General features: G+C 34.4%; 1 protein-coding gene across 1 annotated transcript in view; it reads right to left on the reverse strand.

Annotated features, from left to right (window-relative positions):
- Positions 1–20,958, reverse strand: part of LOC142341291 (uncharacterized) — a 151,955-nt gene that overhangs the window by 90,098 nt on the left and 40,899 nt on the right. The window contains exons 5-11 of the mRNA XM_075392210.1: positions 18,987–19,141; positions 18,606–18,865; positions 9,787–9,995; positions 3,471–3,712; positions 1,854–2,129; positions 1,036–1,311; positions 737–893 (exon numbers count right to left, since the gene is read on the reverse strand). Of these exons, the coding sequence (XP_075248325.1) occupies positions 737–893; positions 1,036–1,311; positions 1,854–2,129; positions 3,471–3,712; positions 9,787–9,995; positions 18,606–18,865; positions 18,987–19,141 (1,575 nt within the window). The remainder of the gene's footprint in view (positions 1–736; positions 894–1,035; positions 1,312–1,853; positions 2,130–3,470; positions 3,713–9,786; positions 9,996–18,605; positions 18,866–18,986; positions 19,142–20,958) is intronic.

The raw sequence follows: 20,958 nt of genomic DNA on the forward strand, positions 1-20,958 counted from the left end.
AAGCAACTGTTACGTATTTTTAAAAAAAATAATATTAAATTCGTCTATGATGTATATGATGATGATTGCCATCTACAAGGCTACTTGATACAGTGACCCACACAGAAAGGCTATCAGCCTGTTTTAAGTGGCGCAAGAGAGCGTGTTAAAAAAAGATATTATTACAATTTTAAAGCTTTATAGCCAATAAATTACCCCCATTTCTTCTTATAAGTTAAGTACACTTAATGAAGATTTTAATAACCTTATTTGTGACAGTTGCTAACAAAATAGACAGAAATTTGACTATACTCCCCAGAGTTAGCGACACTTTCCTATTTAAGCGGCAAGGGTAACGATATATGCCACTTTGTTCACGAAGGAGCCCAAAATTCGAAAACTCTACCCTTCGAAAGTCAGAATTTAATTTAAAAGTTTAATTGTTTCCCGAGACTGAAGTAAAAAAAATCTAGCAATGTTAGGGGTATAAGCAGTCGCAACTACTGTAAAAATGTACAAGTACTGGTTTTGAACTATCTCTTACTTGCAAGCCTAGTTTGAACACCATTGTACTAACTAGTCTTAGGCTCTCAAACTCGGGCATCTCTTACATTTTCGTGCCCTTTCTCATTCCTCAAGGCATCATCTCTATGGCTAAGTATACGTTGAACAAGTAGAGCTTGTTTTCAAGCTGTTCCAAGATATTTAATACAGAGTTTACATAACGCTATTCTCTCTTCATCTGCCAACAATTTACCTCCAAAGCTTGTCCGTTTCTCCTTGTAAATCCACTGTAGGTGACGTAATAGAAGAGAGAAGTGGTGACTTTGGTGCCGGGCACTATTCCTGTGACTGCCTTCTGTCTGATCGAAGAGGACAGGGAACAAGTTGAAGAACAGCTACCAGATGACGACCTGTTGCAACAGTTTGAAATCGGACATGTGATCTTTTTTGTATTAATATATCTGTTAACGTTCAAAAATGATAGCTTCATTACTTATCATTAAAGATGACAGAGCCTTAGATTTGTACTAATAGTGCAGAATATAAACTAACGTCAAAAACCCTCCATGAACGGTTCCAGACACAGTAACGTCTGCAGAAACGCTCGTTGTAGTCACAACGGGGAAGCCTGACTTCTGAATAGGCATGGCAGGAGTTGTAATCTCTTTGACCTCTAATGCTTCACTTACGCTCCTAGGATGACCAATGTAGTCTACGAAAGTCCGAACTGCCAAGGTCACAAGTTCACCGGAGCTTATTTGATCAACTGTCTTTTGATCGAAAGATGGTGAAATTTCACATGTTGTGGAACAGCTTCCGTGCGAGCTTCTAAAACGGGGAATCTCGTAGCATTTCTGGTCCTGAAAGCTTAGAGACTTTTTCATTTGATAATTATTTATGAAGTTAAAAGTGTATACCTTTGCATAAAAGTTGGCTTGAAGGTTGTCAAAGCCCTAGTCATTGACCATTGCAAATCTTATAATATCTTATAAGTTATATAAGTTATAACTTATGTTATAAAAGTTTCTTTGCCTTCTTAGAGCGATCAGTTCTAAATTTTATGTTCAAAATTTTATGCAGTGAGCGAAAATTTGTTGTTTTGTTTGTCTTCTGTGCTTCGCCTATTTCAAGCCATCGTAAAACTTATTCCAGGCTGAGGTTCCCAACATTTGTGCGTTTTTCTGTGTATCCAGACTATGTAATTTTGATGGCACGACGCCGCCTGATGACCTCATCTTCGATGTGAATCTTCGATATTGAAGTCTGTTTGGGATCTCAGCATGGTATATGCTGAAGTTTTGCAATCCATATTGTTTAACAAATAAAAATTGTAAGAAAAAGATTTTTTTTCGATAAAGATGTCGCCCTACCTAATAAGCCAACCATGATAAATTCCTGTAGCTTTGAACATGGGCGTGATGCTTGTTGTGGTGAACGTTGGCGAGCCAGTCTTTTGGGTGGGTTTGGCTGGTGGTGTTACCACTTCAATTTCCAAAGGCAATCCAGATCGTCTCGCAAAATCAGAGTAGTCAACGTACGCTTGGATCGATATAGAGACCAGACTTCCAGAAATGATAGAGGTTATTGTGTGACTGCTTTTCCAGCTTGGTAAGTCGCAGGTGGGCGAACAGCTGCCGGTGTCAGACCTGGCAGAACGCAACCTTACGGATACTTAATGTTCCTTGTAACAATAAAGTTATCAAGTTAATAGCGTATATTGTATCAAAGCTGTTTTGAACTTCGGTGCCATTTGCCGACACAAAAAAATGGTTATAAACTAGTTTTACCTCCCGCGGAAAGGCAAAAAAACATAATTCATGCGATGCCAAGGGTTATATTCTTCTTTCTCTTGAACTATTAAGTTGAACTGGGTGACTGTATCCGTTTTAGGGCACTAGGTTTGTTTTTGTTAAATGGAGGTTAAACAGACAACTACTTTTTTTTTGAAAAACTACGTTTTTTTTACCTAATGATCTACATTGGTTGATAGTTCTCTTATGAGCACACAGTTTTTTTTTCTTTTTATTCTACTTAATTGCGTGAAAGATTCAATTGTCGTTAGCCTAAAACTCGCAAGTTCTTATATCAGGCAATGTAATCCCTGAGTGCGCTACCCGGGTCGAGGTGTCACCGCCATTCAACGCAAAAGTATGTAAGACAAGCAGTGAATGCGGAAAATTTTCTAAGATAATCGGTGAATGCTGTGAAATTACATAAATAAGGCGGTGAATGCGGTGAAAAAAAACCTTTATGGCATGGTAGCGATGAAATTAAAAAATTTCACCGTTGAGTTTATTGGTGAAATTAGATAAATTCACCGCTCTGAAAAAAGTGTCCAAATTATGTAAGATAAGCGGTGAATGCGGTGAAATTTCATAAATTCACCGCTTAACTTAGTTGTGAAATAACATAAATTCACCGCTTAGTAAACGCTTCGAATCGTCTTTTGTTCAACGAAGTTATGATACATTTATTTAGAAATGCACGGAAAATTTACCCACGATTAATCATACATCTTTTGAAAACTTTTTTAAGCGGCGAATTTATGTAATTTCACCACAACAGAAAGCGGTGAACTTACAAAACAACCACCACATTTCACCGCTAACACTTGTAATTCCACCGCTAATCTAGCAAAAGTTCAACGGGTATTTTTTACCAGAAGTACAGTGAATTTGATTTAAATTCAAAACAAATATCCTAGATTTTAGAGAGAATTTGAGCAGTGGAAGAAGAAGTGACTGACATGTGGAAGGTGAGAGGTTCAAATCCATGCAATGGCGGTAACTTGTAGCAAGCGCTGAAATGTGGTGAATTTTTGTAAGTTTACCGCTTACTCTTACATTCACCACATTTCACCGCAAATTTATGAATTATGAACAAAACTAGCGGTGAAAAAAAAACAATTTTTTACCAGCTTATCTTACATATTTTTCAGATTTTTGCTCGACCCGGGTAGAGGAAGGTCATTTGCTGCTATTTTTTACCCTATGAGCCATCCATGCTTCACCCCAGCAACATAAAAGTCAAGGGTGATTGAAGTGGTATCGGCTGTAGGAGATGTGGGGTACTGCAGGGGCTTGTCAGGGTACGTGATTTCATTCACAGTATACTGGCGTGTCATTGGCATTTCTCCCTTGCTGAATGCAGTGATGGTGAACAGGTAGTATCCTCCAGGCTTCAAGTTGGCAAATATGAACTCTTGGGTTAGTGAAAAAGTTTTTTGCACCTGAAACACGGAAGATGTTGTTGAATTCAAACTTGCTGAAACTTTGAACGCTTCCCCAATGTCACGCCTCCCCAGGCATCAGGAAATCGTTCGACCCTAACTTGCCGGAACCGAGCAACTTTATTTCAGATCAATATTGGCAACCAGATGATTTCAGTGATAACTTTAACTTCGCCCCATTGAAACATAGTAACAATTATACAAATAATTAAAGATTTTAGCTTATTAATGTCGTCTTTGCCAATTTTTGCAAAACAATACTAAATTTGTAAAACAAAATTGGTTAGATAACGCCAGTGCCTTCCTTCGAGCTACATTTTCTACGGCCGTTCTATTTTCGAACTACCACTATAAATTACAGCTGACTACTTTGACAAAATACGCATAGTTTGCTTCTATGGATCATCAAATGAGGTTGCAATATCTCTACATTTCTAATAGCAATATCTCAATTTTTAAAAATGTTTTTTAATTAAATGAGTTATTAAATTGCATAGCAGCTGAAGCCAGCGAAAAAACTTGTTCTCATATATAATTCATACCCGGGTCGAGGTTTTTGGGTAAATTTACGTAAGAAATGCGGTGAATGCGGTGAATTTTTGTAAGAAGTGGGGTGATTGCGGTGAATGCGGTGAAAATAAATATTTCAGCGCATTTCACCGCATTTCTTACAAAAATTCACCGCAAAATTCACCGCATTTCTTACAAAAATTCACCGCATCAACTTTTGTGGCAAAATAATGTAAGAAATGCGGTGAAAGCGGTGAATGCGGTGAAAAAAAATAATTCACCACATTTCACCGCATTTCTTACAAAAATTCACCGCATTTCTTACAAAAATTCACCGCATATGATTCCAAAGTTTACTCAATCTGATATAGATTCACAAGAAATTTTAAAGATGGTAGTGACAGTTGGCGCAGGGGACTTAGCAGTGGAAAGTATGCAGGAGGCCAGGGGTTCGATCCTGTGTGGGGACCATTCTTTTTTGTAAGAATACTGAAAACGCGGTGAAAATAAATAATTCACCGCGATTCACCGCATTCACCGCAAAAAAATGTAAGAAATACGCGGTGAAAATTATTTTTTTTCACCGCATTTCACCGCATTTCTTACGAAAATTCACCGCCAAACCTCGACCCGGGTACATAATAGTAAAATAACCAAAGTTTTTTTTCTTGACTTATTCTATACACTACCTTATATATGGACAGAAAAGCTAAGAATTATTATTTAGTGCTTACACCAAGCAAATAATCTTCAAATCATTTTGAAAAATTTTTCAAAACACCGCTCTCACATTCTTATCACTTTCAGATGAATTTTGTAAATCACTTTTATACACGATCCCTAAATTTATCACTATGATTTATACCAGTGTGAGAGTTAGTCACTGCCATATTTTGAAAAAAAAACAGAAAAAAAATTCCAAACTTTTATGATTTTAAGAAAAAGTTGTGAAGACTTTTTACATGCCTTTACAAAAAACACATTTTGCTTAGAAAGATTGCAGTCTGATTGGCAAACAGTTGTATAATTCACAATCGCTTTCCACTGCGCCTTCAACGCAATTTATATCAAGTTATGCAATAGTCACAGTAACTTTTATACGCATAAAAGCGTACCTCTCATTACGTACTGAAAATATTCAGGAAAAGGAACTGTCGCCTCCAAGAGAAGCGCAAGTAACGCGTAAGAAGGCAGGAAAAAATGAGGTTGAATCTGTGTTGAATTGCGTGACTGTTATCTAATCTATCAAAAATTAGCAGTAATCGGTTTTTTAGCCTGATTGATTGATGTTTTTAAACACCAGGAAACAAACTCTTCAATTTTTTACTGATTGTCGTTCAGTTCGGCTCGTGTTAGCAGAAACTTCGTATAATTATCTGAAATGTAAACTCCTGGAAAACTTAATGACTGTAGTCTTCACAGGTTTTAATATCTTCTTAAAGATCATTTTGAACAAGATATCGCATATCGCATTCCATTTCCGCCTCAATTACTTGTTGACCAATCTGCTCACTTCTTTAAAAAATATTTTGATCCTTATTGTAATATCACGCTCAACTTTCTTCAAACTATTTCGCCATATCTTTTGACACAAAATTGCTGCCAGAGCAGAACAACTTTTTATACAATCATCAAAATTACCCCAAGTGGGATGGTCGACAATTTTCTCTCCGCTCATTCGCAATATTCTCTCAGTTGTTTACCGATAAAAACAAAGCCATACTGTCTTGAAAAAAGTAGTTCACATTTTACTTAAAATTTGACGGATTATTGAAAAAAACAGCAGGCTATACAAAAAAATGGTTGAGAGTGAGTTCAATGATCTTTACTTCAATAGACCGAACACCCAACCAAACAAAACAAGAGACACGGAAACCAAAACAATTAATAACGCCAATTTTTGGAAAACCACATATGGACATATGAAAAAAAATGGTTAACTAGCAAAACTGATTTTAAAAACATTGATTAACTCGTAATTCACATTTTTCCAATCATAGAAGACTAGCCGTCTTAAAAATTCAGTCGCTCATCTTTTTTGGCAACTATTCAAATTGATGCGATTCTCAACCACTCAATTTGTATCAGTTCTACAGAAAAAAAGTATCTGAAGTCAAAGTCCAAAGATTTATAAAACACTTTCACAAGAACAAAAAGCTTCAAAAACGCTCATGAACACAATCTCCGAAGTGAAATGTCATTCAGTTTTATCATCAGTCGACAATCATTTAGATATTTTGGTTTTGGGACTTAGTGACAATACAAAATAAGATCAAACATTGACAAAATTTGAAGAAATTTTATGAAAACAGCTAATCTCTAAACCATTAAAGTAAATTGCTGTCCGCAATAGTCAATAACAGCATTTGTCCACCATTAGGACAAAACATTGCATTTACAAGACTAAGCAGTTTGTTTGTGGAATTTAACTTTGTTTTAGTATTGAGCTAAAGACAGAAATATATACAATAAAGAGTTGGACCCAGTGAGATAAAATTTTACTATTTCGCTAAAATGAACAATTGAAAAGAGGGGACAGCCAAAAGTAGATCAACCTAAGGCAACTTTACATTTTATAAACTGAAAATTATTTCAATTAAAAAAACAACAAAAATTACATCTGGAAATCAACATCTGTCGTTTTTTCGAACTAAAGTTAAAAATATAGAATCCCTCAAACATAAATCACACTATTACTCAGTTAGCTGAATTTTATTTTTTTTCACTTCGATTCTACGCTCTGATATTAGGTTGATATGCGAGTGCAAGAGTAGGAAAAATGACATCTGCGCTCACTTATCAATCAAAGTTGAGAAATCGAATTCAAATCGAGATCACCCAAGAGAGATAATCCGATGCTCATTTGTGAGTGAGTATCAGCAGTTCGCTCTTTGAGCCTATCAAAGGCTGGTTCTTGGAATTTTTCATCAAATCATGTAAGCCTATATACTGAAAAAAATATTAGTAACTCCAAATTCTTACAAATTTCGATGTTCAATTTAGAAAACAATATGCAAAATCGTAGAAAATGAAAAAAATTGAAACTATTAAAAACAGACGTTTGAATATGACGTAAGTAGTATCTATTGTTGAAGAAACTAATGAAAATGTCGTAAAATCAATTTTGAGGAGTAATTTTTTAAACAAAAATCTGTTAAAATTTTTTAACTTAATTCCCAAAAGCATTTGTTGACTGCAGATCAGTTCTAATAAAAATATTTGTGCACCAATTGTACAAAAAAGTTATATTCAATAAACTGAGCAGTCTGTCTTGTGTAATTAAATTCTGCTTTATTCTTAAAAAAGACGGAATTGTTTACAAAAAGTTTGGATCCAGTAAGATCAATTTTTATTCTATCACTAAAATAGAAGAGACGAAGCGACCAAATATCGATGGAAGTAAACGTAAATTGACATTATTTAAGCAGACAGTTTTTCTAAGTAGGTAGATTATTTTACCAAACAACAAAAATGACAATCAGAAACCAACATCTATCAGGTTTTCAAACTAGAGTTTAAATTAAAAAATCTCTCAAGCAACACTATTGTCACTCAGCTGGCTCACGTATTTTTTTTATCAAACTCTGATAGTTAAGATTACTTTTATTGCTGAGGAAGAAGACTTTGTAACTCAATTATTTTTGTAAATTGAGATTGCAGATTCAAAAAGCGTTCAAAAAGATAGATGATCAGAAGGTAAGTTGTGAGAAGAGTGGTCTCAGGTTTGCTCATGGAGCTTACCAATTGGTGGTGTACAAATAGTTTTGTGAAATCATATAACTTCGTATATGCGGAAAAAAAGAGAAAAAAAGAAATCTTGAACTCCTAATTTTGAAATTTTTACGAATTTTGATGTTATTATTAGAAAACTAATTTAACCCTCACAGAAAATTCCAAAGTTTAAAGCTATTCAAAAAACACGCAATTGGATAAGAAACAGATAGGACCTCAATTAATGTGAAGAATATGAAAGTCGACGAATTAATATTGAGGGCTAATTTTATTCCAATTTCTGTTGATATTTTTTAAACCATTTGATGTCATTTTGACACGTTCAGAAGTTTCAATTGTATTTCAATCGGCAGGCAATTTGTATGGTAAGAATTCAAAATAATTAATAAGTCAAGTTGAACAAAAATATTACAGAAGGCAAGCAAAAATACCAAATGAGTGAAGAAAAACCGAACACAGACAAAACTCTGCAAAATTATACGAAATTAAAAATTATCACATTTATATCTATGATTAACTCTCAATTGGAACAAAGTTTAGACCTATAGGTTCAGGTAAGATTCATTATTGACCTTACCTGACTTTAATAATTGAGTTGAAAGCCAAGAAAACAAAAAAAAACAAAAAAAACGTAGGTATTCAAAATTCACTTATCATTTCTGAAAACTTTAGCTATGATCAAGAGCAAACGACAAGCAGTGCATGATTTTCGGCAAAAAATAATCATTTTTTTATTTGAAATCAATAAGATCTTTCTTTGCTTACACTTTGACACAACTGCAGAAAAAGAAAAGATAAAAGAATTTCCAAAAATTTACTATTTTAAAAGGTTTCATAGTAATCAGAACACTCAATTAAAAAGAAGAGACACTCCGTAGATTTTTTAGTCTGCTTAGAACGTCAAAAAGGTCAAGACGTCTAAGTAATGAGACTTATTAGCAATACAATATAAGTACCTTAAACTATAAACCTTTATCTTTAATTTGTTTCAATCGGACCTATTTAGGGGCTCAGTGAGACCTGTGTGTATTAGGTCTTAGTAAAACAACATAAAGAACAAAAAAGAATTGGTAAAGTTTTAATGAAATTTTTTAGTGTTAATGTCAGCAGTGCCATTAGCTGACCACATATGACTTTAGAGACCAGCACATATTCAGCGTAACACAAATATGCATCGAATTAAGTGTACTTTATCAGAAACTTTCGTATAAAAGCCCAAAACAGAAGTCAAATGGCCGCAAACTTAAAAACAAAAATGGCTCTAAGAAACGAGAAATCTAAATCCAAAGACTTCATCCAAATCCGATCCTTTTTATTCTGGAAAACTACCATGAGGCAAAAAAAGGTCTCCATGTTGCCTCATGGTTATGCAAACATGGAATTATTGGAAATGGAAAAAAATGGGCAGAAGTTAACAAAAAATATTTAAAATCAGTGTGAAAATTTGAATGTTCACAAACCTCGATAACTCTACGAAAAATACGAACATCACCACAAAACCACAGACATCTGGGCCATCTTTTTCTTCCGGCCAGCGTACAGTGTGAAATTAAAAAGCTAATGTTTTCAAATTTTCAAATCTGTATCGATCGGTCAAAGCTGACTGAAGAAAAACACGTGGGATTGAAACAATTATCTTTTTTATATAACAAGAAAGATTTCAAGGAATGTTTGAGGTCTTTCAGTGTAAATGAAATTGTTTGTGACTGTTGTAAAAATTTTCACTATTTTTGTAAGAACGCTACCTCAACTCTCAATCTTGATTTCTCAGTTTAGACATTCGGGAATTAGCTCAGTTGGGCTGTCCTAACTGTGAATATTGAAAAAATTACCTCTAATGGAACCACGTCTGTAGTGTTTAGGAATACCTCGTGTCTATCACCCGTACCCGAGGAAGTGTTAACTTGTAGCACAATGAGTTCAGGTTTGTCAACTAATGTTGTGGTACTGATTTTTGTCACATCAGTGTATGTTGGTTGAACTATCTCGAGGACTCTGCTCTCTTTATTGTAGCTCAGAGACTTGAAGAACACAGAGTACACTGAAAACAGAAAACGCGTTGATTTTAGAGATTCATTGTGGAGATTTAGATGAATATTTTCAATTTACTTTTTTCAAAAAAGACCTCTTTAAGAATCTCGCAAAAACATTGGTCATCTATCGAAATTTTTGTAAATAGATGGTTTTTTTTTGCTCCAATATCGTACAAATAAGATTGCAAAATATTAGTATTGGTATGTTTAAGCTAGAAAAAGGCTAGCGAGAATTTTGCAAGAACTGTATGAACAACTGTATTACTATTGCACAAGCAAAATTTGAGTCCTTGATGCGATTGTGATTGGAGAACTTTTTATCGTAAAGAATTCCCAAAAATTCCCAATTATCATATGGCAGTCTGGCGATGTCAGAATTCAGATTTTGCAATGTCTGCACAGTAAATTTAATGTTGGCAAAGAGAACATCGCGTGACAAAGAATTCGAGATGAGATCTTGGGCCTTGAACAGAAATTGGGGAATGGCTTAACGTATCAGCGATTGTAAAAAAAACAATAAATTCGGCACGAACTATAGTTTAAGGAATTAGCGATTTAATTAAATAAGGCAATGACAAGTAGTTTCCAAAAATTTTATACTTCGGACTAATTGCAGATTGAAAACAAAACAATTGAAGATTAAGCGTATTTGTATCATGGCTCTTAAGAGAACTGGTAACTGAATTAAGTCTGAGGCAATTAAAAGCGAAGCTCCCCTAAGCATTTTGTTGGGTTTTGAGGAAGTAAGAACTAAAACAACATTGGAAATTGTTACCACTAACAAATATTAAGGTCTAGAAGTAAACACTGATTCGAGAATTAAATTTAACTAAAATTAGCTTGTGTGCCATTAGTGACAGGTCATTCAAATTCAGCAATGAAGCAATTCAGCAAAACAGTGTAAGGACAATATACCCAATACCATAATACCCAATGCCATAATACCCAATTCCAAAATACCCAATGCCAAAATACCCAATGCCAAATTACCCAATGCCATTATACCCAATTAAATTATACCCAATGCCAAACTACCCTGTTTATAACTTAATAGTTATAATCTTGAAATTAAGGTATAATCTCACAAATAGAGTACCAGTCTACCATTAAATTCAAATTAACTAATTAGACGCAATTTAAGTAAACAAGACGCAAAATTGTCACAGAAACTGAATTGTTCAAAGAACCTTGACGCGTTATTCTAGTATTTAAACTTGGCCAAATATAGACGCTAAACATGAGCGAAATAACTTGGAGTACGTCCCAACAGAACCGATTAACTTTAATCCTTGATGGACATGAGTTTCAAAACAAGTTAGAAACAAAAACTGCTACGCATTGGAAATGCTCAAAATGGAGCTCTTATAAATGTAAAGTTACGGCCATTACCACTGGAAAACAATTACTATCCAAGAAAAACGAGCACAACCACGAAATTGTTCCGGGACATATACAAGCGAAACAGATCATTGGTCAAATGAAGGAGACAGCGAGAACGGAACAGAACACAGTAAATAACATGATAATTGCCAGCAGTCTTTTACCAATCGGGTCCGATATTGCAACGCAGCTGTCTTTGCCAACCAGATCTCCTATAAATCGGACACTAAACCGCCAAAAAGCATCCGAGAACTTACAGGAGCCGCCAATTACAGACAGACAGTTCGAAGTCCCCACCAAGTTTAAAGACTTCGGCCTTCACGACACGGGAACAACTGACAACGAGAGAATGCTGATTTTTGGAACACAAGAAAATCTAAAATCCTTGAAAACAAACAATGCGCTTTGGCTCTGTGACGGAACTTTCAAAGTATCTCCCATTCAGTTTTACCAGTTATACACCATTCATATTCAGATCGGAGGATTTTATCCACCTTGAATTTATGCTCTACTTAGCAACAAAAGAGAGAACTTCTATCGGAAGCTTCTTGTTGGCTTGAATCAACTTACTGGTGGTGTTTGGCAGGAAAAAATTCTCCTGGATTTTGAAAAAGCGGCAATCAATATCTTCTCAGAACAAAATCCAGCAAGTGAGATAAGAGGCTGCTATTTTCAATTGTGTCAAAGTTTTAACAGGAAGATATGCGAACTCGGTGTGAAAAAGATATATGAAAACAACCCGGGACTAGCTTTGACTTTGAGAATGATTACTGCACTCAGTTTCGTCCCTGAGCCAATGGTATCGGCCTCTTTCGATCTTGTAATTGGGGAAATACAAAATGTCTGTGAAATTGCTAAATTAGACACAGAGTATTTGCAGATGATAGACGACCTAACTTCTTACTTTGAGACGACGTATATCCGAGGCGAAAAAAATTGGCCGGATCAATAGAGAACCTCAATACCCTTTGCCACTCTGGAACCACAACAAAGATGAAGCTGAAGGCTTAGCAAGAACAACAAATGCAGTTGAAGGCTGGCATTTGGGGGTTACATCCCTTTTCAAGGCAACCATCCCTGCATTTGGATTTTTCAACATTATCAAAGCCTTAAGCGGAAAGGAGAACATTATCAAAGCCTTAAGCGGAAAGGAGAACAAGAGCCGAAAGAAGTACAGAGTTCTGAATGAAAACGTCAAAAACTTTACAAAAAACTTTAAAACTGACGATATTGTCCCATATTATACACATTCCTGTGCTTGTATAGTTGTTATTTGTGCGTTTGGTGTTGTTCTTGAATAAAATTTTTTTAAAAAAATTTTACTCAAAAACTAGAAGAGCTAGAGAGCTGATAATTTGACAGTAGAATTTCTGTGTGGGGTACTTTTCTACATTTCACTCCCCATCCACACCCAACACCGCCCATAGCTGGTATCGGCAGGTTTTCCGCCTTATTCCCAATTTTTTAGTTTCCAATCTCTTTATTAAGTCAACTTTTAATTTTTCGTGAAAATTTTTTAATCGCTTGAATTCAAACCTCCGCCGTGTTTTTTGTTGCATGCATATACCGCTGCGCCAATTCCACTTTGCTGTTTGCAGTGATATTTTTTGTTATCTTTTATGTGTTAAATTTAAACAAATTTAACCTAAAAAGCGATTTGACCTAAAAGGCGATTTGACCTAAAAGGCGGTTTGACCTAAAAGGCGGTTTAACCTAAAAGCGTCATTTCAATTGTCAAAATTGTTTGTTCTCTTTTAAGTTTTTCTGTGCAAGCGTTCTAAAAGTTGACGTCATTTCTTTAAAGCACAATTAGGCCATACCAATTCGCCTTAAGCTGAGCATTCTTTATCAAAGTTAGCATCAAAGTGATTATTGTTATTATTACGATTGGGTATATTGGCATTGGGTATTTTGGCATTGGGTATATTGGCATATTGGGTATAACGGTACCTGCACTCACTGATAGCGCCTTTTGGCCTCGTATAGAAAAAATTCTCAATTGAGAAAAAATTGAAGCCTTCTTTTCAAAAGTAATTTTTGGGAATTAAAAGTGGTCAGAGTCTGTTAACAATTATCCAGAAATACTACAAACTTTATTTGTAGCAAATAATGAAATGTCTGATAAATTTTCTGAAGGATTATCTGAGTACGTTTAACGATCTGGTAGCCCGTAAAAGAAAAAAATCTCTGAAATCTCATACAAAATATAATGTACGTTCGCAATTTAACAGAAACAAAATTTATCCGAAAGATGCAACTGATTAACAACAATGTGCGTCATATCAAGAACGTTTAACGAAAAATTGGACTTTGAATCTAAAGAAAACATTTAACAAAACTTTTTTCTGAAATTTTGAAACAAGCAGTTTTCTCAAAGCAATCATGATGACCATTTAAATCAAAGAGTTCAATTTCAGGTGTCAAAAGAACTACGGTGAATGAATCCAATAGTACCTTAGACACGAGGATCGGGTACACATGTATACGAAGTTATAGAGGTATCCCATCAGAATTTTCTAATAGGCAAACAGGGGGAAAGGACAGTGATAAATTACCATCTAGTCTTCACGTAGATTAACAAGAGTATAAATGCATAGAGAACTTTCAAGCAACAAGAATGTCGAAAGATGTGTATTACATAATGCGTTCTCACAAGCTGAAGGTTGCTCAAAAATATCGTACAAACTAATGAATGAAATTGCATAATATTCGGTATACTCGATTATTGGGTACAATATACGTACTATACATGGCCACCAACTCTCACCTGCGAAGAGAAAAAATTGCTGCCAAAGCCTTTGAGGCTAAATTTCAGTTTTATGCTGCACGAATTCATTTAACAATTTACCCATACGAGACGGGTATACTACAGTACATGCTCAAACAAGTAGAATTAGAATGAAATAGAGCAAATGATATGAGATATATGTTTTGCATGCGAAACGTTAGTTTAACAAGGAGGCTCGTTAATGAGCGTTTGCACATGATGTTCCAACCTGCGCTGATCTACATTATTGACTTAACTGTCTTTTGACTAACATTTTAGACAAAGAGATAATCGAAAATTGATGTTTGAGTTTAAAAAAATCGTTACACAGCCGAACTAATAATAGAACTAAATAATGCCATGCCTCATTACAACACGATCTGTCATTAAAAACAACTACGAGAAAAAAAAACAACAAAAAATTTCACCGCAAAAACTCAATATCTTAATTTAAAAGCACCTAGTAATAACGTCAAATTACAATCAGACAAAACCCTAACTACACACATTCGTTTTTTTCCTAACTACACATCAGATGGGATTTTTCCTTAATGAGACTTGGTAAAAAGTTGACAATAAGAAGAAATAATGAGGCGAAATTCAGAAATCAATCAAAATTTTTTGAACCAAGTAATTCCATAAGTCTTAAAAATAATTAGTGATTAACGAAATAATTCTCAATAAATTTACTAAACAGTCACAATGAAACAAACAGGACCTATCTCTGGTTAGACTAAGCCATAGAAAAGGACTAAAGATGCAGAAAAACTCAAAAAGTATACGAACAACAATTTACAAACATTGCGAAAACACAATCTAGAGAAGCCATTAAAATCATTAGAAATTATTTGAATTTTATGTGTTTTTATTTCAATTTTAATTAAACTTATCCAGCTGAAAGTATACTTAGTGAATAAATATTTTTTATTGGCCCACATTTGAAAGTCATTGGGATCTGTTATTACGATATTGTGCTGGAGAAGACGAAAAAAAGAAACAAAAAGACACCAATCTTATTTTATGAAATCTCCTATCATCCAACAAACAAAACGTCAGTTATGTCATAATATCATTAAAGATGTTTTTTTTAATTACAGGGAATTCTATGGTACCTTTCAATGATGAGAATAAGTTACAAGTTACGAAAAGAACAACAAAAACTGAAAAAACTGCAAAATCATTAAAAAATTTCAAAATGTACAATATCATAATCTCTAAATCTACTTGTAAACAACTAACTGCTTTGGCTAAAATTTTTCATCTAATCTTCAATTACAAGCTTATGGGACCGGTGAGCTTTTTACGGCTACCAAAAAGAAAAAAAGAAGCAAAAATGGCAAAATAAAAAAATTGAGTGAGAAAGTGACGAAGCCCTTAGATAGAAATCTTCTATGAAAACTTTTTCTACTTTCAAAAAAATTTTCACAGCAACGAGATTCTTCTTTTTAACAAGTTGATTCCAATAAATCATCAAACATGAAAAAATACATTTAAACCACAAAATTTTTGAGAAAACCCTTAGTATCAACGCCATTAAACTCAACAGCTCTCAACGGAAGCTAACAAACACCCTAAGTTATGAGCTGTGGATACCACACGGATGTTTGTCATCCATAAATTATCAATAAGACTTTACAATAAGTCATTGACTATGAAAACAACAAAAAAATATAGGCAAAATACAAAAGTTACAAGAGTTAAAGCTATTTGAACCATAAGTTTTTCTCTGAAAACTTTATATATGATCTATTGGGCGTAATTTCTGAGCCAATGCGGCTATCAATAAGTGGATAACGTGTTAAAATTCCGAAAAGAACCAAGAATACGAAAAACAATATCCAAAAATTTTAAAAAAAAAAATATGTAAACTTGTGCACCGAAGGCATTAACACCATTAGTTACAAGACAAAGCCTCTATCTATATTAACTTTATTGGAGTAGAATTGAAAGAGATCGAGTCATTACTTACACTGACTTGAGTTCACGAAAAGCGAAAGTAAGTGTAAGATTGCTTTATTTAAAAAAATACGAAAAATTATTTTTAAAGTTTAGGCAGCCATTAAATTCAATAACTTTCAATGAAAGCCAGTAAATACGCTCAGGTGGAAAATATGTCTCAATTGAAGGACAAGAAAACTTACCGAAACAACATTGAATACAGGCAAAAACCAAAAATTCAGAAGACAAGTGCGAGAAAAATGTGTCGAAGCCATTTAAACCATAAATTTTTCTCTGAAAGCTTTATCCTTGCTCCACTGAACGTCTTGTCTAAACCAATGGGAGTTATCAATCTCAAGATATGGTAATAAGATTACAAGACGAACCAATACTAAAAAAAATCCAAAAAAAAATTAAAATTTTTTCAAACTTGTGGCATTGAAGTCCTATAACAAATAGTTAGAAAATAAAACTGCTAGCCAGAAAAATCTTTGTTGCAGTAGAGAGAAAGGGGATCCTGACATTACGGAGAATGGCTTACAATTCACAAAAATTAGTATATGACTGTTTAACCATTTTTAAAGTCGTAAGAGCCATTAGCTGTCCACTGAAAGCCTAGATAGGTTCACTTAATGCTCATTGCGAAACTTATTGCACTTTGAGTCAACAAGATTATGCCATAAGTCTTCAAAAAACTAATAAAATCTCAAAAGAAGATCAAATTTTCATTTAAAGTTACGAAAACTTCTTTGAATTTACGAGTCGAAGCGAAATAAAAAACATGAGCGATTCCTTGAACACGGATTTTTTGTTCACTGGGCTTCATTTGACTTTAAATAAGCTTTGTCACTAACGGGAACAAGCTATGAAAAATGACTGGTCTCTAGTTAAACCAAGAAAACAAAAAAGAAAAAAACTTTTTAAAAAAGGAGCTTCCAAATGGAATTCGATTTTTTGATAGTAAACTTCCCTATGAGACCGAAACTAGTCTTTTTATCGTATTTCGTCTAAAATGAACTCGAAACTGATTCATTTCATGGCGTGAAATGTAATTTTGAATTATTTTTTAATGAAAACATCTTAAATTGTTGAAAAACTACACTAAAAGTGAACAAAATCATGCCAAATATCCCGTGTTCACACAAAACTTCAATTCTCGGTATCTCGTCGAAGGAAACAAAATTCAAAAAAAAAATTATTTTCTAATTCAACACTGGAGGAGCTTTTTAATGATACCACTCACATTTCTCCACGATGAATATTTCGATCGGCTGAATTTGTCTGAACAAAAACACCTATTTGTGTATATAGGTCCTCCCCCCACTAGTGCGGTCGGAACAATAAGTTAGCTGAGAAGCAATTTTGTCTTGAAAAAGTAGCCAAATAGATTAGTTTAACTCACCAAAAACATGCTCGGTTGCTCAATTGTGGTATATGATGACACATTTTTAACGTTTCAGTCTTTTTATTTGTTGCTTACCTGATTTATATTACGAATAATCGTACTATTTTGCACCACAAAACCCACTCTTAAAAATCACCAGTCACGTTAACATGTCCATCAGCCAAAAATGACGGTAACACTACTGACCCCAATCTTCTAATCAAAAGCACTCGACATGCTCAGCACATTGTTTGACCCTAGTCTAGATCTTGAATTATTGCGAGACCGTCCTCAGCCGATAAAGGGTATGAAAAGACTGTCCTTGATAGATTTTTTGTTATGAAAAAAAGTTGTTTGGACATTCAACAATGTCCTCCACTTTGACGGGATTACAACTGTCCTCGAATTTAGCTAGACTATAAAGCGTGTCCTGGACGTTGTCTGTACAATAAAATGTGTTCTAGAACTTGGCTGTACACGAAAACGTGTCGCAGAACAATAAAGTTTTACATGCAATTTTATTTCTATCTTTTGCTAATAACGTAGTCAGCTCTTTCAGTTCTGGTGGTTTATGAGAACCAACAATCAGAAATCGAAAATTTGCATTGTTTTTCTAAAAATGGATTGTTTATAAACTTGGAAGGAAAAATGAATAACGCCACATTTTTGTCATGGCTGATGGGAAGATGACCACTGCAATTAAACAACATAGTTTCATTCAATCAAGTAATGTGGCCATATAGTCCAACTGTAATTACTGCTTTAAATCAAAAATCGAAAAAAAATTCATGAATCTTTTGGCAGGCTGCTCTGGTGCGCTACTGTTAAGTCTTTCACTGGTATGTACAGAAGCAAAAAAATATTAAAAAAAAACCATGAAAAGACTTTCACTCAACCCATGAAAAGAGTTTGGCTGGGCTTATGAAAAGAGGTAGCCTGGAGTTTATCTAGGGTCGTCGGCCGTGTAATGCAATTCAGTATTCACTCCGACCTGGAAGTAATAGGTCTTTTATTATTGCAGGTCTAGGCAAGGACAGAACTCATCTTGGTTATATCACAGGTCAACACGAAGCAGGCCGTACAATTGAGACACTTTGAACCAAAACAGGAATTCTTCCTAAACCGCTCATATCATATACAATTGCTAGCCTTGTCCAGGCACGAGTCCAGTGATGTTTAGAGTGCTTTCAGTGACATCCAATTCACACACTGAGTTGGTCTCCAGTTCACACTTGCCATCTGGAGGATCATTCCATATATGGAAGGTGTCTGCTGCACCCTCTAGCGACCAGGTCACCAATAGAGCACTTTCGAAAATTTCAATAGCGGTCATCACAGGTCTTTCGGGAATGAGAGACTCGTGGGTAGTTAGGGGAAAATGTAGGTCGAACTGACTCAAGTATAAAGCTCTGAAATTACAAAAACACCAGGTCGACTACCATAAAATGTTTATCGTAATTAAACGGAGTCATGTTATTTGTATGCTTTCCGGTTAATCATACAAAAAGCACTGCAAAAAAGTATCTTTACCTGACAGTGATGAAGTACTTGACCCCAGGTATGAGCTCACTGAACACGTATCTCCTGTTCACACCGCTAACTCTCTCATCTACAACTAGGCCTTGACTAAATTTGGCCATTTGCCCTTTGTGCTCTTCGTTATTGATTGTGACTTCTTGTAAATCCTGCAAAACATATTCAAGGACAAATCGTTTTGGCGAGGATATAAGAAGTGAGAAAAACGTTATTCGTTTTTAAATATCTTGGTACCCCAGAAGATATAAAACCAGAAAATGTTTCAAAATTAAAGCGCATATATATGCTTATCATATGCGTATAGAGTTATTTAATTTTTTGGATTGATTTGCGGTGCGAACTACAATGTTTGAATTTACAAGTGTATTGTAAATTCGCGGTGCGATTACCAGACGTAGGTTAAATTTGTTTTCTGCCGGGCATATGACTTAATCATTTGACTAAGAATGGATTATCAGAGATTAAATTAACACCTGAATTTAATTAACACCTAATTAACACCTGAACAGCTATCAGAATTGCTGAATAAGTAGCAATCCTAATTAGATTCCCGGTGAATGAACAACATCAACTATCAGCAGATGTTCAACCGCTTTTTATGAACAAACTCATAAACTAAAAACATAGCCGGAAGAATTCCGGAAACGACTCGAAGTGAAAATTCATTTAAACGCCATCCAACTACTCATCTAACAAAACTTGCCTTCACTAATTTGATATTATCTTGAAACAAAGTCATGAAACAAAAAAGTAAAAACAATAAAATCAAATCTGTTAAAATATGATACAAAATCTGATCAAATTTTGTTATAAATTGAGATCCCGAAAAAAACTATCTCTGCCAAAAATAACTTTACCAAAACAAATAAAGTACTTACATAAACCACTTATGTGAATTTTGAAAAAATACTTTAGGCTAAAAATATGAAAAAAAGCTCTTAAAAACAACTTTCAATGAAAAACTGGAAAAAGTTACTAAATTTTTTAATATTTCAAAAACATATAAATCCAAAGAAAATTTCCCTTCAGCCATTTGGGTATCCAGATGCTCGCAAAACAATAGGTAAGTCATAATAGGCAAAGAAATTTAGCTAAAAACAGAAAAAACTGCAAAAAATTAAGAAAAATAGTTCCAATTTTCACCATTTTTTGTCATATTTCTCAACAAAAAAAGATTCTTACCCAGAAAACTGTAACCAATTGTTATCATAATATTGCTCACGTAGAAGTGGTTTCTTCAATACCCATTTGAGCCAGTAAAACAAAATATTTGTCAAAAAAAGCGCAAAAATTAGCCCGAAAATCAGCAAAATACATTAAAAACCTCCGAATTATCATAAAATTCAGATAAATTTCGAGAAACCTTCAAAACACTACCGAAACCAGCCCGTCAGCCAGAAACAATATCATAACCAAACCTCTTAAACAAAGTAAATGATAAAAACTGCTTTAAAATGCCGCACGTGAACAAAAAAATTTCGCTCGCTTAGAGAAAATTTTTTCACACATCAATTTCTCGCTCTCTCAAAAACAGCGGTATGCACCAAAAACACTCACTTTTCGCTCCGCTCTTCACTTTTTTTCAGCGCCAAAATCACTCCAAATTTTTTCACGCGTTTCATTTCCCGCTTCAAAAATCACTGAAATAAAATTGATTGAAAAAAGGACTTCTCCAATACTCCTCTTCGAGTCGTAAAAAATGAACGACACAAGTTGTGAAGTATGTCTGCTTTTGAATAAAGATTGATTAACATCAATAATCATTAAGATAAATTGACTTAAAGAAGATAGTGACCATATAAGGTAAATCGGGGATCAAGTACAACAATTTCTTTGCGATTAAAGTTAGGCTTTAAATTTTTTTCCACTATTGAATATTGATAAAGAACATGCTGGAGATTATTACAGTATGCACTGGTGAAAGAAAATTAATTATGGGTTTTGATGGCAACTGAGTTTTAACGTT

The sequence above is a fragment of the Convolutriloba macropyga genome, chromosome 6 (genome assembly GCF_964194025.1).
Source record: "Convolutriloba macropyga chromosome 6, txConMacr16.3, whole genome shotgun sequence".
In the NCBI taxonomy this organism is placed as follows: domain Eukaryota; kingdom Metazoa; phylum Xenacoelomorpha; order Acoela; family Convolutidae; genus Convolutriloba; species Convolutriloba macropyga.